The sequence below is a fragment of the Vanessa tameamea genome, chromosome 3 (genome assembly GCF_037043105.1).
Source record: "Vanessa tameamea isolate UH-Manoa-2023 chromosome 3, ilVanTame1 primary haplotype, whole genome shotgun sequence".
Classification (NCBI taxonomy): domain Eukaryota; kingdom Metazoa; phylum Arthropoda; class Insecta; order Lepidoptera; family Nymphalidae; genus Vanessa; species Vanessa tameamea.
Genome location: NC_087311.1, coordinates 12,063,882 through 12,079,329, shown reverse-complemented (window position 1 = coordinate 12,079,329; position 15,448 = coordinate 12,063,882). Strand labels below are relative to the sequence as shown.

Sequence of the window (15,448 nt, the reverse complement as noted above, 5' to 3'; positions counted from 1 at the left end):
GAGATGACTAACACTAGACCAAAAACAGCATTAAAAGAAATACAGATTTGCTTAAGTTATATGAAGACGTTAAATAGAGTTATTTTTCAATATTATGATTATAATAGCTAATTACAGATCACCTTTTTATTTTAAGTCTCTAATAGTAAGTATGAAACTAAGTTTTATAGACAATTATTAAAAATTTAAATTTATTGTTTAATTCAGAAAAAAATATTGTTATTAGGTATTAGATATAAAATATTTAAAGATGCGGTATTTTGCCCATCTATATCTTACGTAGCGTCAGACTATGCCCGTCAGAGGCCTGGGGCGGCAAAGTTGAATGAGACACCCCAGCTTTAAAAAAAAATTAGTTTTACGAGCTTTTTATTCAGTTTGCATTTTTATATATATATATGTTTATTATATGTAAATATATTTATTTATTTATGTTTATGTGTAAAAAGTCTAGATGGCTGTGAAGTGTAGTGTTTTGATCTTGATAAAATTATGTAGAACTAAGCACATTTTTAAAGTCTTGTTTGGTATTTGATCAGGGGAAAGGGGATGCATTTAGGGGCCCTCCAAGACTGGAGGCCCAAGCCACCCCTTCCACCCCCCTGTTAGTCCGCCACTGCGCAGCATTCAGTTTAATTTGGATAATAATTATTTTAAGGTATAATAAAACATATTTAACAGGTACAAAGTTTATTACCAAAATGTCAAACTCAGTCATCTTTAGTATAGTAATAATAATTAAGTTTTCGAGTGGTATAAAAAACTGCCTTATCCACACTAAGTAATAATATAATTTAACATTATTTTTTTTACAAATAAATGCAAGTAATGGCAACTCTTTTTCAACACAAATTATTTAATGCTCAGAATAATTGAAATATTACACTTATTTAATATTATTAAATTTGTTTGTTAAAGTGCAAGTCATCAAAACTGCCTCTTAATTATATTGAATAACATTTAAAATACCTAAGCAATTGCTTTGTAAAGTTATCAACACTTAAGAAGTAATTTTGTATTAATGTGATGTTTAATGTTGAAATATTTATTTGGAACAGTTGAGTCTAATTTTCACAATGGCATATAATATATAATACTCTAGACTAGACTATACAATGTAATTTATATCTCGTAATATACTATATATTATAATTTAAAGTGAAAAGCTGGCTTAACAACTTACATGCGCATTTTACTGGTAGGTATTTAAAAAATATAAATGTAAATTTATTTTCACATGACACTGTAATTTATATTTGTATAATTCGAAATAGACTGATGTATTTAGGTAAACAAAAGACCACTTAATAATAACTATTAATGGCATAGTATGTGCATTTAAATATAAAAAAATGAATTTGATTACAATTTGACTCTAAAAACTGCAGAAAAATCTCATTAATCTTTGAGTCAGTATTTAATAATAATAAAAGCTGATAAACTATATTGTTTATCATTGAACCTATATCTTTGTATGTTACTTTTGAAATGTGACAACTTATAGTACATTACACTTTAGTTAATATATTTTTTTAAATACAATACTAAACGAATTTTAAAGTGCATGTGCTTAACAAAGTTTATTTTTGAATATGGTAAGAATAATTTAAAAAAGTGTTTTATTTATATTTCAAAAATACTTATTAAATGTATAAAAATGATGATAATTACGTTTAATATGCCACAACATTGTCGAAAGCAAGTGTTTTTGCTATTAAAATTTTATATATTTAATTGCGAAGTGTTTATAATATAACGATCAGAAATTATTTTACAATCTAACTAGGTGCATAATATGTATTTTATTTACAATTTAAAGATAAAATTATTTACAAGATTTAGTTACTTATCTATCTAAATTTGAGGCACGAACATTGATATAGCACCAAATTCAAAGTTCACATTGAATATTGACACAAGAAAAGATTTTCACACTCGACATGCACCGATTTTTCTAAATTACAACACTTGACGTGACAAATAATAAAAATAAATTTTAGAAAATACATAGATTAAAATTAAAATCTTTAGCGTTTCTGAAAAGCACGCCAATGTTGTACCGTCAAACCTTTTCCAATCAAAGGAGTAAAGATAAACAAACTTTGTATTTATGTATCCCATTTGATTTGCTAACAGTTCTGCCATATTATACGATGCAATAGTTCTTGATTGATTTATGTTTATTGATAATACCATACTTCCTATTAGCTACTTATTTCACTTTAATTGTACTTCTTAAGTTTGTATAACAGCAGCTCGTCGACATTCAGAACACAATTTGCTGAATCCATAACGAATATCATAATTCATAGATTGTTCAACCTCGATTTTTTCAAGATATATTTTTGATATAGTTTATTTTATCTTCACTCCTCTTGTGGTTGGAATAGACTATTTGTAAATATATTATAAATAAAAAAAGAACGCGAGTGAAAAAAAAATTATACATAACTAGTCAAATCCACTCAAGTAATTAATATTGATTGAATCTGATATAACCTAAATTTCACTTTTCTGATATTGTTTAAAGCGACTGCTAATGTTTCCACAATACTTCTAAGATTAAATATTTTTATATAAATAAATATAACTGTGTAGTGCTATTATGTTGACAAAGCGTGTTGTGTATTAATTTGGATGCCGTGACTGTAGAGCTATTCTGTAAGATCAAACTCGAAAGTTAACATAGAACAGCATCAAGAAAAAAATGATATAGGATATAGTTATAAATAATTATAATATTAAAAGGATACACGTATCGAAATACCATATCAATAATCAAAATAACTCGCTTATAAACAGTTTTGAGTAAGTTCTTAGAGAATAGCACAGTACCGTTATACCTATATTTGGTTCTTTTCTGTTCAAGTCGTAATTAAACATACATATTTTGTACTTTTATATTTTAACATAACATTATAGTTTATTAAATGTGAGACAATTGCATACATTTTCATATATTTACAATATTCTATTTTATATGTTAATAGGCTCTCAAGTTATTACTAATATATCTTATTATGTAAATTTAAATATTTGATTAAGAAAATGTAAGTATTTATTTCACATATAAAACCTTTCAACGATACGTATTGTTATACTAGCTGCTCGCTTTTAGCGTACGGGTAAAATTCATACAAATTTGCCCCTTCCATTTACCCCAAAGGCTGAAATTTCTAAAATTCTTTCTTAGCGGATGCTTGCATTATAAAATAAAGTTGTTTTAAATTTAAGCTTTCATACTCAGTAGGTTTTGCGATTAATTATTTATTAATGACGACTGACTATCAATGCACATAGCATTGATAAAATCAGTCAGGACAAACGATTTTATAAACATAGATCGTAAGTTTTCTATATTGTTTTATAGTGAATATTTGATTTGCATTGATTGCAAATTCTTAAATTACGACTAGCTGCTTGTAAATCATTGTGCAGTTTATGTTAAATTTCTGATGTTATAAATATTAATAGGAAACTGAATTTAAGCCCATGGTTGGTTTCAATCTGATTAATTAAATCCCTACAGATAAAACATACATATTTATATAATTAATGTTAAACCCATAATTAGGGCGTATCTTGTAACCCGAGTTAAATGACATCTGGCCACCGTCAAACGCATTTGATAATTGCATCCGCCCCCTGTTTTTTTTCTAAATAAAACTTTCGTACAAATGTGTTAGAATAAAAAACGTATGGACTTCTAAATAATAATTATTTTTATACACCGAGTCAAAAGTAAATCGATTGACAAAACGAAGTATATTTTTGATAAAATTTAGAATGTTATTACTCGATCGGAAGCTCCGTTAGATAATTTTGGTATATCGGTTTCTAATAAATAAAAAAGATATCTCTAGCTGCGTTATGTGGTTCCGGCGTAGTAGAATAGAGTCATTCTTTCTCAACCCTATATAAGAGCCTACTAAGAGATCACTTTGTAAAGCTCTAGCAAAACCATCGAGAATTGAAGTGTTCCAACGAACGTACGGGTGACGGTCAGTAGAGCAGCGGCGCGGGCGAGGGCGGCGGCGCGCGCGCGGCGGGCTCGGGCTCCGACTCGTTGGCGTCGGTGGAGGCGGGCGTGGGCGGCGGCGGCCGGTTGCACGCGCGGTAGTGGCGGTACGCGCGCCGTCGCCCGCCCGCTGTGGCGGGGCTCGGCGGGGGGTTGGCGGTGGGGCGCGGGTAGCGCCCGCACAGACTGTCCGACGCCGAGCCCGAGTACGAGCCGGAACCCGTTGCGCTCAGTCTGTGGGCGGAGAGTTAGCAGATTAAAAAGGTTCGAGTTTAACTTTGATTTTATTCTACATACTAGTATTACTCTTGTTTACTGTGGTTGATATTTTTAGTTGAAATGGTCCGGCGGCGTGCCTTTCAATGAGATCGTATCTAATCGAAAAATCAAAAGAGATCGTACCACGTTAATTTGTTTTTTAACCTTGGACTGATACTCACTCTTCGGAGGTGCGGTCGGAGCGCGCGCGGGCTGACACGGGTTTGACGAGTGCGAAGGCGCGCGGCGGCGGCGGCTGGCGGCGAGCGCGCCGCACGCGCCGCAGCGCCGCCCACGCGCCCGCCAGCGCCGCGCCCGCGCCCGCCACCACGCCGCACGCCACCAGCGCGTGCGACTGCCCGCCGCCGCGAGACACCACCTGGTCCTTGTGCACGTATCCGCACGCGGCGGGCGCCTCGTCCGCGCCGTCCTCGCAGTGCGCGCGACCGTCGCACAGCAGTCGCGGCGCCAGACACAGGCGTTCGTCGCATCTTGACGAAATTAAATTAAATCGAAATTAAAATGAGAATCGGCGAGGAGCCGGCCGAGTGGTCGGTTTGAAGAGGGTCAATAGACTCGTTCGTGGCGCATCCATACCGGAACGCGTCGGGCAGCGGTTTGTGCGCGCAGTAGGCGCCGGTGGCGCAGGCACCGAGAGCGGCGGCACACGAGCCGTCCGCGCAGCGCAACCCGGCACAGGCGTCGCAGCGAGCCTCGTCCGACCCGTCGGGGCAGTCGCGTTGTCCGTCACATCTGTCACAAACGCTCAGCTCAGCAGGAGTTACACGACGTACGTTACGACTACAATCGCTAGGCGAGAGTGAATAACTCACTTCCACTCCATCGGGATACAGTGCGCGTCGGGTGCGTCGCACAGGAAGTGGTCGGGCGCGCAGGCGCGGCGCGCGGCGCAGTGCAGGCCGCAGCCGCACGCGCCGCCCGCGCCGCACGAGCCCGGCGCGCCGCCGCACGCGCGCCCCCCGTAGCACGGGTGCTCGCGCGCCACCTGCGGCCGGGGCGCGGTCAGCAAGAGGACTCGCGGTGCTCAGTAGCGGACGAGAGGCCGGCGTACTCACCCTGTGCACGGGCACGGCGGCCACGAGGCGCGCGAGGTGCGGCAGCGGCGCGGCGGGTGCGTCTCGTCGGTGGAGCGGCAGCCGCATAGGCGCTCGCTCGCTCCCGCAGAGGTAGAGCGAGCCGCCGTACGCCGCCAGCGCGCCCACCCAGCCACCTTGCCACACTACTCGTTTGCTGGGGACGAACGAACGAAAACTTGCAGCCAGTGTTTCGACGAGGCGCAACATTACGACGGAGCGTTCCCGGCTCACCTGCCGAGGGAGTCGAGGTCGATGGCGTGTATCTGCCGCGCCACGGCCCAGTACACGGTGGCGGAGGACTGCTCCACGGCCAGCGCGGTGACGTTGGCCACGCGCGCCAGCTCGCTGCGGGCGGTGCCGTCCACGCTGGCGCGCATGATGGCGCCCAAACCAGCGTCGCTCCAGATCAGCACCCTGTGTGGCAATCGGGACGTTTATACACGGGTTGTGCATCGTGTGTCTTGATGTGGATGAATAAGCACGGTTTTGAAATTTAATATTCGTGTTGAAGATTACTCCGATTTTCATAGAGTAGAGATCCTCATCAATATGTTGATCGCTAATTTTATCCATAAATTAGTAAAATGCGCACACTATATACTTATTATAACTACTAACCTTTTAGTCTGATGGAAGGCCAAGTGTCTCGGCATCATTTTGTCGCCTCTTAATATGACGCCGACTGAGGAATTGTTGTCGATAGAAGTTGCATTGATCGAGTCCGTATCGAGACATGTCCAGTACAAAGCTCGCCCCAACACGTCTAGGGCCATGTGAAACGGTCTCGACAGGCCTGTGACGACCGTCGTGGAGTCAGTTATAGCAGATGTGGTCGAGTACGAGATAGGTACTCGTCGGATTGAATGCGATTCCTCGTCCATCCAGTAAAGGTATCTAATGAAAAGAAAGTGTTTATTTTATAAACTGAAAACTTTGGCAGCTAATTACAAATATTTCAGTTATTTACGTACATATATATAAAATTTCTAGTCATAATTTGATCGCTCAATGATTTATTAGTATAATCTCTTGATAAAGATGAACAAACAAAATTAATTTAGTAACTAGTAATAAATGATTAAAAGTAGTACCTGTCGACAGGGTCATACTCTATGGCTCGCACGCTTTTAAGACTGGTCAGGGGTATGAATGCGTCGTTGCACTCTCCGTTTGCGACTACAATTCGTCCCACGGCGTTTTTTTGTGCGAACAACAAAAACTCTTCGGGTTCTGAAAATAATATACAATGCTATAAATATGAATTTAATGTGAAATGTGTTCATAAGTGTTATATCAGTTCATTTTATGTCTATTTAATGAAGTATGTATGTATGTCACATAGATCATATATGTATGAGTCAATCATATTTTAGTGTATAAATTTATTTTTTTCTTTTCTTGTTCATAGTCACTTTGATTAAATTTATTATAATCCGATCATAATTCGTCGGTTATACAGTTTTTTTTATTATTTACGTTTAATTATCTCTCGGGACGCATTCCACGACTTTAGACAGAAGAAAGGAAGATACTTATATTGAAATGGAAACGTAAAGAAAACATTATACAGTATAACATTCTGTAAATGTTGACTGCGCTGGGCTTTAAAATATATCAGAGTGACTGAAGTTCAAGTGATGTGACCATCTTCTTATGAAGGTCATACGTTTATTTGGCATTTGTTGATTCACGTTCATATTGGTGTGTTTAATATGATAAAGAAACGTAGAACACTTGTATCCGAACGCAATAAACGAATGAAGATATTTATTAATCGTTACCAAATATATTGTTTATTTATTATTTAACAGTAGAGTTCAATCCGACTAACCGGAACAAGTGAGGTTGTCCCTGTTAAGGCGGTAGTGCGTGGGACAGGCGCAGCGGTAGTCGTTGTTGGGTAGCGGCAGGCACAGGTGGGTGCAGCCGCCGTTGTCCACGCCGCACTGGTTGGGCAGCGAGTCGCGGGCGCGGTGGTAAACCTTCAGGTCCGATATGTAGTCCAGTTGCGTGTGGATCGTCTTCCTGTCCGTGCCGTTCAATTTTGTCGCCGATTCTATTAATCCTGAAATATAGTTTCGTTTTGAATCATTTCGTAGATTCGACCGCGTCGAGCGCGATCAAGAATTGTGTTCGGTTAGGTTAAAATTCTTACGGATGGGCGACCTCATCAAAGTTCATAGTCAAAAGCTAGTAAAAGTAAAACGCCCGCGGCGAGTATCGGCACGCAGCCCGTACCAGTGTTCCAGTCGCCCCAGAAGACGCGGTCGGCGTAGAGCGCCAGCGCGTAGGGCATGGGCACGTCGGCGGCCAGCAGGCGGCGCGCGGAGCCGTCGAGCGGCGCGCGCTCGAGCGCGGGCGGGTCGAGCGCGGCCCAGTACAGCGCGCGCGCCGCGCGGTCCAGCGCCAGCGCGTGCGCGCGCCCCGCCGCCTCCACCTGCAGCGCCGCCGCCGACCCGTCCATGGCGGCGCGCTTGATGCTCCGCGAGCCCAGCTCGGACCAGTACATGTAGCTGCGATGGGAGATATCATTCGTATACCGGCTTCGACGACGTTCGGAGCTCGGTCGACCTCCCCCAGTTTGGGTTAGGGATTCACAATATGAGATGTGAGTTGACTTTGAGTCGACTCTTGTTTACTAAAAGATGATTTGAAATATAAAACCCGAGTAAAAAGCTTACCCCTTGCGAGGGTCGAGCACGATGCTTTTAGGTTTTTTGAGACCTTGCCAGATGAGAGTCCGTCTGCTCGATCCGTCTAACCTCGCCACTTCGATCCGTTGTGTCGCTGAATCGGTCCAGTAGATGTTCTGACCGGACCAATCGATTGCTAAGCCTGTAGTAATTATAAAGAAATGAATAGTATATTTTAAACATTTAATAAGTCTAACGCTATATTGAAGAAATGGAAGTTCGATAATATGTAATCAATCCCATAAAAGGCAAGAAGCCTTAATTAATTTATTTATATGAAACACTGTAGGCATATTCACAAAAAAAAGTAATACACGGACTGATGCAGTGTTAATCCCACTGATATTTGTAACACTATTTTTAATATACTAAATAATTTATATAATAAAATTTAAAAAAAATGTAAGCATACACATTCAACAAGATAACGACTATATTAATATTATATTTGGTATTATTTTGCCGAACCTAGACAGTTTGAATTTAACTTACCTTCAACTAAGCCCATCCATTCCAGAATTTTTTCTACGTCTGATCCATTTACAGAGCAACGATTTATTGTTTTCGTCTTGCTGTCGGACCAGTATATCTTCGAGCCTGACACGTGAACAGCTAAAGCGCTAGAAATAATAAAAATATAATAATCAACAATTGTCTTAAGATTTTAGGAGTTTTTACATCATATTATATCAATGTTATAAATATATTTGTCGATATCGATGGAACTGCGGCTCCTGAGTGTTCATAAATATTTGTTCCACTCAAATAGTATTAAAGATAAGTCTGCAGGATGTAACCAATCTACTCTATGTCTTTCTACCGTACAGTTGCCATAAAGTATCAAACTAATATGCTGCATCGGGAAGTAACTAAAATTCTTATTTCACCTGGACAAAGTCAAAATGGATAGTAAGTATATTATATATTAGTATAGTGTAAATGATATCGTTATATCATTCTATTTACTATTTTAATTATTTGTAAGTGTATAATTAATTATTTATCTATTTTGTTTTGTTACAGTATGTGTGTTTAGTTATGTGTTGGGTCAAGTGTGACCAGTGCAGTATGATAAACTGACCTGACTTCTTTCAATTCTCGTATCGGGAGCACAGCGTCATTGTTCTCGTTTTCTATACTGATCAGACCGATTACGTTTTTTCTGCTGTATATGAGAAATGCTTCTGGCTCGATGCATGTTTTTCGATCGCTAGCGAGCTCCAAACCTTTGAATTGTAATTTTAGTAATGTACAACATAATAAAAATATATGTAAAATAAATTTATCATTGTTAATTGTGTAACCTATTTGAAATAGGCTAGATGTTTATTGAACAGAAATCATTCATGGTATGACGGCCCTTTAGCTTTAGTGCCCTATGGTAGGTATGCCACTGCACTCTATTGTTTAATACTTAAACTGATAAAACACCATAAGACAGTGTTTTACACCTGTTCTCTATTCAAGCGTCTCTTTAGTATTTCTTGATAAAAATACACAAAATTAGATCAACAAGACATTGAGTAACTTACCTAGTGGACAGCTGCACACATAGTCATTAGGTCTGTTAAAGCAGAGATATGAGCATCCTCCATTATTGTCTACACATGGATTGTGTCCGAGGGGTTCTCCCAAACGAAACGCCTTAACACCCATCATATTAGCCATTTGTTCCACAACTGGTTGTCTCTCTAAACCTGAAAATAAAAAGCTTTTTTGAAACAATACTTATTTAAAATATGGATTCCTTTTCTACAGTCATGATTTGAAAACACTAAAGACTATGAATATATGAAAATATTATTCGAAGCTTAATAAGGACTACTTTGTTACTACTTTGTTTTACAAAAGTAAAGTTGTAAAGAGAAAAAAATGTCCCAGTATGTCACATCTTTTTTTATTAATCACTTAAAAAAAAACTGCTAATATTCTTAGCATTAAATACACAATGTTGTATTCACAAATAATATACCAGTGTCTTTGTTGATCATATCTAATGTTCGTCTTTGCATGTCTGTCCAATATAGATGTTCGCCAAGTAGGGTCAACCCGAAAATGTGTAAAATATCACTGTAACTACATAATAGTTCCCGCCTGTTCGACCCATCCATATCGCAAACCTGAAATTTAAAGTAATAGTAATTAATTATATGAAAAGACACATCAAAAGAAACTTATGATTACATAAATATAAAAAGCCAATATGGCCCAGTGGCTAGAACACGTACATCTCAACCGATGATTTCGGGTTCAAGCCCAGGCAAGCACCACTGAATTTCATGTGCTTAATTTGTGTTTATAATTCATCTCGTGCTCGGCGGTGAAGGAAAACAGCGTGAGGCAACCTGCATGTGTCTTATTTCAACGAAATTCTGCCACATGTGTATTCCACTAACCCGCATTGGAGCAGCGTGGTCAAATATGCTCCAAACCTTCTCCTCAAAAGGTGAGGAGGCCTTAGCCGAGCAGTAGGAAATTTACAGGCTGCTATGTAATGTATGTATGATTACATAATATTTTTTCGATAATAATTACATTTCGTCAAAAGTTGTGTTGTCATATTAAATCTAATCTTAATAATATAATACAAAGTTTAAAATAGTGATAGTAATTTTACCTCAATTTTGTGAGTTCTTCCATCACCCCAATATAATTTATTATTAACAGTATCTAAAGCAATTCCATTAGGCCAGGTGAGTTTCTCTGATATCAGCAAAATTCTGTTGGTTCCATCCAAATTGGCTCGTTCGATCTTGGGCTTCTTCTCATTCCAGTCGGACCAAAACATCCAGCCGGCCGTCGGGTGCAGCGCGATGGCCCGCGGGTTGTACAGTTCGTCGTGGATTAGAACCTGGTGTCAGTGTGACTTTAGTGGTTTGTACGAGTTAACTTTACATTACTTTGAGAATCACAATAAGTTTTTTTTCTGAATTATAATAATCTATTACTATATTTCTATTAGGCTCATACTAGTCATAAATAGTTTTATATTATATGTAATAATTTTTTATCTAATATTTCTATGTCAACAATTTGTTTAAAATGTGATGGAAGCCAAATCTCCTTCATGAGATAATTTAATCTGGTGGTGCGTTTTCACCACCATAGTGACGATGCGGTCCGTCACCTTGGTGGCGCTGCCGTCGAGGCGCGCGACGCTGATGGTGTCGGCGACGGGGTCGGTCCAGTACAGGTTGCGCGCCAGCGCGTCGATGGCGATGCTCTCGGGCACGCCGCCGCTGCGCACCACGGCGCTCTGATCGCTGCCGTCCAGCCGCGCGCGCGATATCGTCTTGGACTGTACGCGCGATGGACAATTATTACATTGATGAACAACCAAAGGTCTGAAGAAAATGTACCCACGCTTGAGAAAAACCTACAATTATTGACTAATTTCCAAATTGTCACAATAAAATCTGCTACATATGCATATCTAACTTAGATATGATATATACCTCACAATGTTTTCCTACACAACTGAACATGAGATCAACTATAAACAAAATAAAGAGCTTGAAAATGCAATCTTATTTGAAGTTAAAAACATGATCTTTACAGTGTCCTATCTCAGTTCAAAATTAGTGTCTCATATCTAAATCAATAAAGCATCTTACCAAACTGTCTGCCCAGTATATATATTCAGTTTTGGGATCAAAGTCAATAGTGAGTGCTCTCTTTAAATCCTTCAGAGGTAGAGTAAAGGGTGTGAAGTCTGGGGTGTCAAGTGAAATCCTTGATATGACAGATCTTTGAGCTACTAGTAGAAATGACTGTGGGCCATCATAGCAGGTTGTGTTACTACCCTCCTTTAGCTTTACACCAGTCGGACAAGCACACACATATCCTAAAATACAAATACAATATTATATTTAACTTTGTAAAATCAAATCTTTCATTAAAACATATCACTATAATATAATGTTATATATAATAATTAAAATATTATGTTTAAATAATGTAGTCGCTACAGAGATTAGATAATTTCTAGGTACTTATTTTATTTTGTTTGTGCTTACCTGGTGGATTGGGTGCTAAAAGGCACAAATGTGAACAATCTTCATTGGTTTTACAAGGATAATCTCCACTGGGCATCAATTGTCTGCTGTTGTCAAATACTTTAATATCAACAGGAACTGAATCTGATTTGATTAGTTCCTTTATAGCACCATTTGTTGTAACATCCAATGTATTTATAACTCTGGAAATCATTAAAATTGAATTTGAACAAATTTGGTAAAAAATAAATAAATAAATGTCCAATACATATTAATATTAAGATTTGAATTTTTTTATATTAAATCATTGTAATTACTATTTTATAATACAAAAAAGTGTGCAGTTGTTCTTTATGATAATTATTAAATATAGAATTAGATATATATATATATATTATTTTATATATAAAACAGGCTCCAAATTCTCGTATGGATATACTCTGAGATTGCCACAGTCGTGTTATGAAAGAAATGGTTATTATCAGGTTAGAAGTTTTGTTCAATTACTTAAAAAGTAAGCCTTGGCCTAAACTGACGTGATTTCATATGAAATAAATTTTTAAAAATATTTGTACATAATTATGGCAAATTATATCAAACTTACAGAGTTTTCCAATCAATCCAAAATAGCCTGTCATTGAAAAATGTTAAAGCATATGGATATTTCAATCCCTCTCTTACAACTTTTTTTCTATTATTTCCATTGAAGTCCATAACATCAAAGAATTGTAGCTTGGAATCAACCCAGTATATCAGATTGTTATTATAGTCAATTGTTATACCGTTTGGCCAGAAAATATCATCTTTTACTATAACTTTTCGTGTTGCAGGATCACCGTTCATTCCAGCTCTTTCGATTTTCGGGATTTCACCACAATCAGTCCAGAACATAAATCTGAAATTTAAAATTATGGCAGTTAAAAACTTATTTGTATTATTTGTTTTAAAATCAAATGAGAACTATTTACCCTTCCTTAGGTACTACTGCAATAGCTCTAGCGAGGTCAACGTCAGTCCAAAACAACACCTTTCTGTACTTTTGGTCTATACTAATTACTTCTATTCTATTAGTTTCACCGTCTGTCCAATAAATCTTCTCTGTGTACCAGTCGATTGCAATACCCGTTGGAGTAATTAAGCCTTTTGATACGAGCCTCACCTGTAAGTGTTTACCAAAAATATTAAGTATCAAAAATGATTTTTATTCTTTACTAACAATTAAAGAATTTATCAAAGGGGGCTAAGAATACTAATAAAATAAGAAACTGAAAAACTTTCGACATAAAATTTGCTATTAAATTAGGCAAACAGTGTAAAAGTGTTTACTTTTAATATAACATTGATATTAATTTTGTTTTTTAAACTTTAGTATACTCACTTTCTCTCCAGAATGTGTGTTGTTGTATTCCATACATTGTATTAATTCCGCCGTCTGATCAGACCAGCATACTAAGCTCTTTCTGTACAGAAAATCGACAGCAGAGCCTTGTTCCAAGCCTTTAATTATTGCATTAATTTTGCTTAATTTTGAAGTATTCGTTACTCGAATATCTGAAGCCGTCGTATATAATAACACTGGATTACTTATGCTCGAGTAATAACCTGGTAAATAAACAAATAAAGTTATTGACGTATATCGTCAATATTAATGAATGAAATTGTAATTATGAAGTATGAAATGTTACCCTTTAATTGTAAAAACATTAATAAACAAAATACATTTATAACATTTTGTATTATTTTGTCAGCTTGAACTATTCTTCGGCGCTTCGTCATAATGAAAACAAAATAAGACCGATTTTTTTACACTTCATGAGTTAATGATAATATTGCACTATAACTTTAAGGCACTGTTAGGAATTTAGCACATCGTAAATTAAATGATATCCTTTTGTTATTTCTTAACTATTTTCATAACTGATTTTCTAAGAACTAACGAGTTTGGAATCTACTTTAAGATCAACAAAGTAGTTAGTAGTAGATAAAAAATATGCGTTTGTTGAAATGACGCTACAGAGTAAAAATAAATTTAAAAATGTTTAATACTTATTATGTTGTAAAAGGAGAAAATAAAAGTAATTCTATCATTTTGTTTTAGACGTAACTATAACAATAAATTTATTAATTAATGTAAATAAAGTCAGTATTGCGTTTGAAATATTAATAACTTGTACTGGCTTTTAAAGCGCCCTCTATGTAACCAAAGATACGCAGGCTATGGCAATGTATCGTACATTATTTTTGTCTTGTTCTAATAAAGAACTAGCCGTCTACCCTTTCAGTTTATATGTATTATCCGAAGAGATACTTCATAGGAAACTACTGTAACATTAGGTATTTTACTAATAAACAGAAACCTAAATACCGATTTCCATATTTTTTTCACTTTTAAAAATTATAATTTTCCATACAAATATTCATCCTAAGTTTCACCTTACCTCACCCTTAGGTGATGAATTTTCAAAAATACTTTTATATCTTACATCTTTAATTCACGAACCTATAATAAGCCTAAATGCCTATTTCTATTTTACTAATATCTTCACTCTCTTTGGAGGCAATTATTTACTTTTAGTCTATAGTTTTGAATTACCCTTTGTCTTAGGTGTGTAGTAATAAACCCATATGTAAATTTAGTTTAACTTAGAAAACTTTGTGAAATGCTCGTTCGAAACATCCTCAAGATGCTGCTTTTGACCATTGTTGTCAGTAATTACGGCACTCATTTTACGCACAGCTTTGTTGTCTGGAAATTTTCAGTTAATATTCGATGTATAGCATTTTTGCAAAGCTCTACTCGGGCAATTTTAGTCGATAGATTTATTAGAAATAAAGTACGCTATTTTTCGCTATTTCTGACGTCATCATCTCATTGGGTTAGATACTGCGATGTTGGTCTTTGCAGATAATCCAGCCTTGTTTTGTTTCTGCATTCAATACCATACTGTTGTACGTAAAGTATCTGTACGAGTAGTCTCTCTTAGTATTATTGTGTTCTGGTTTAGAAGGACCGTAAATGAGCCAGTGTAAATTACAGGCATGAGAGACATAATATATCATATCTCAAGGTTGATGGCAAAATTGATTAACGGTGTCATTGGGCAGTGGTGACTTATCTTTGGATGGCCCATGTGCCCGTTCGTTTATCTATGCTATAAAAAAGCTACATATTTCTTTATTTTGTTTTCGAATCGAACATTTTAGGAGCATATTTAATGAACATACATGCAAAGTACATACTTATGAAATTTAGCCTGAATTGTAAAAAAGTATTTTATTGTTCTTACTTTATACAGCCCGTGTCGTTTTAATAGTAACCAGTTACCGCAGATTCCATTGCATCAGTTAGTCAAATAATTTGGTATAATATAATGTTTTTGCCTGCGG

General features: G+C 37.0%; 1 protein-coding gene across 1 annotated transcript; it reads right to left on the bottom strand.

Annotated features, from left to right (window-relative positions):
* Positions 1 to 673: 673 nt before the first annotated feature.
* Positions 674 to 14,044, bottom strand: LOC113397521 (low-density lipoprotein receptor-related protein 6). Its single transcript, XM_064217633.1, has 23 exons — positions 13,747 to 14,044; positions 13,440 to 13,663; positions 13,030 to 13,220; positions 12,666 to 12,956; positions 12,083 to 12,264; positions 11,681 to 11,910; positions 11,194 to 11,364; positions 10,684 to 10,917; positions 10,039 to 10,186; positions 9,599 to 9,763; positions 9,148 to 9,292; positions 8,559 to 8,686; positions 8,055 to 8,208; positions 7,612 to 7,886; positions 7,205 to 7,438; positions 6,465 to 6,603; positions 5,992 to 6,267; positions 5,605 to 5,787; positions 5,353 to 5,527; positions 5,110 to 5,282; positions 4,874 to 5,029; positions 4,495 to 4,767; positions 674 to 4,252 (listed from the first exon to the last, which is right to left on the bottom strand). Exons 1-23 carry the CDS (start codon positions 13,835 to 13,837, stop codon positions 4,003 to 4,005), a joined length of 4,488 nt encoding a protein of 1,495 aa, XP_064073703.1. The 5' UTR covers positions 13,838 to 14,044; the 3' UTR covers positions 674 to 4,002.
* Positions 14,045 to 15,448: the final 1,404 nt, after the last annotated feature.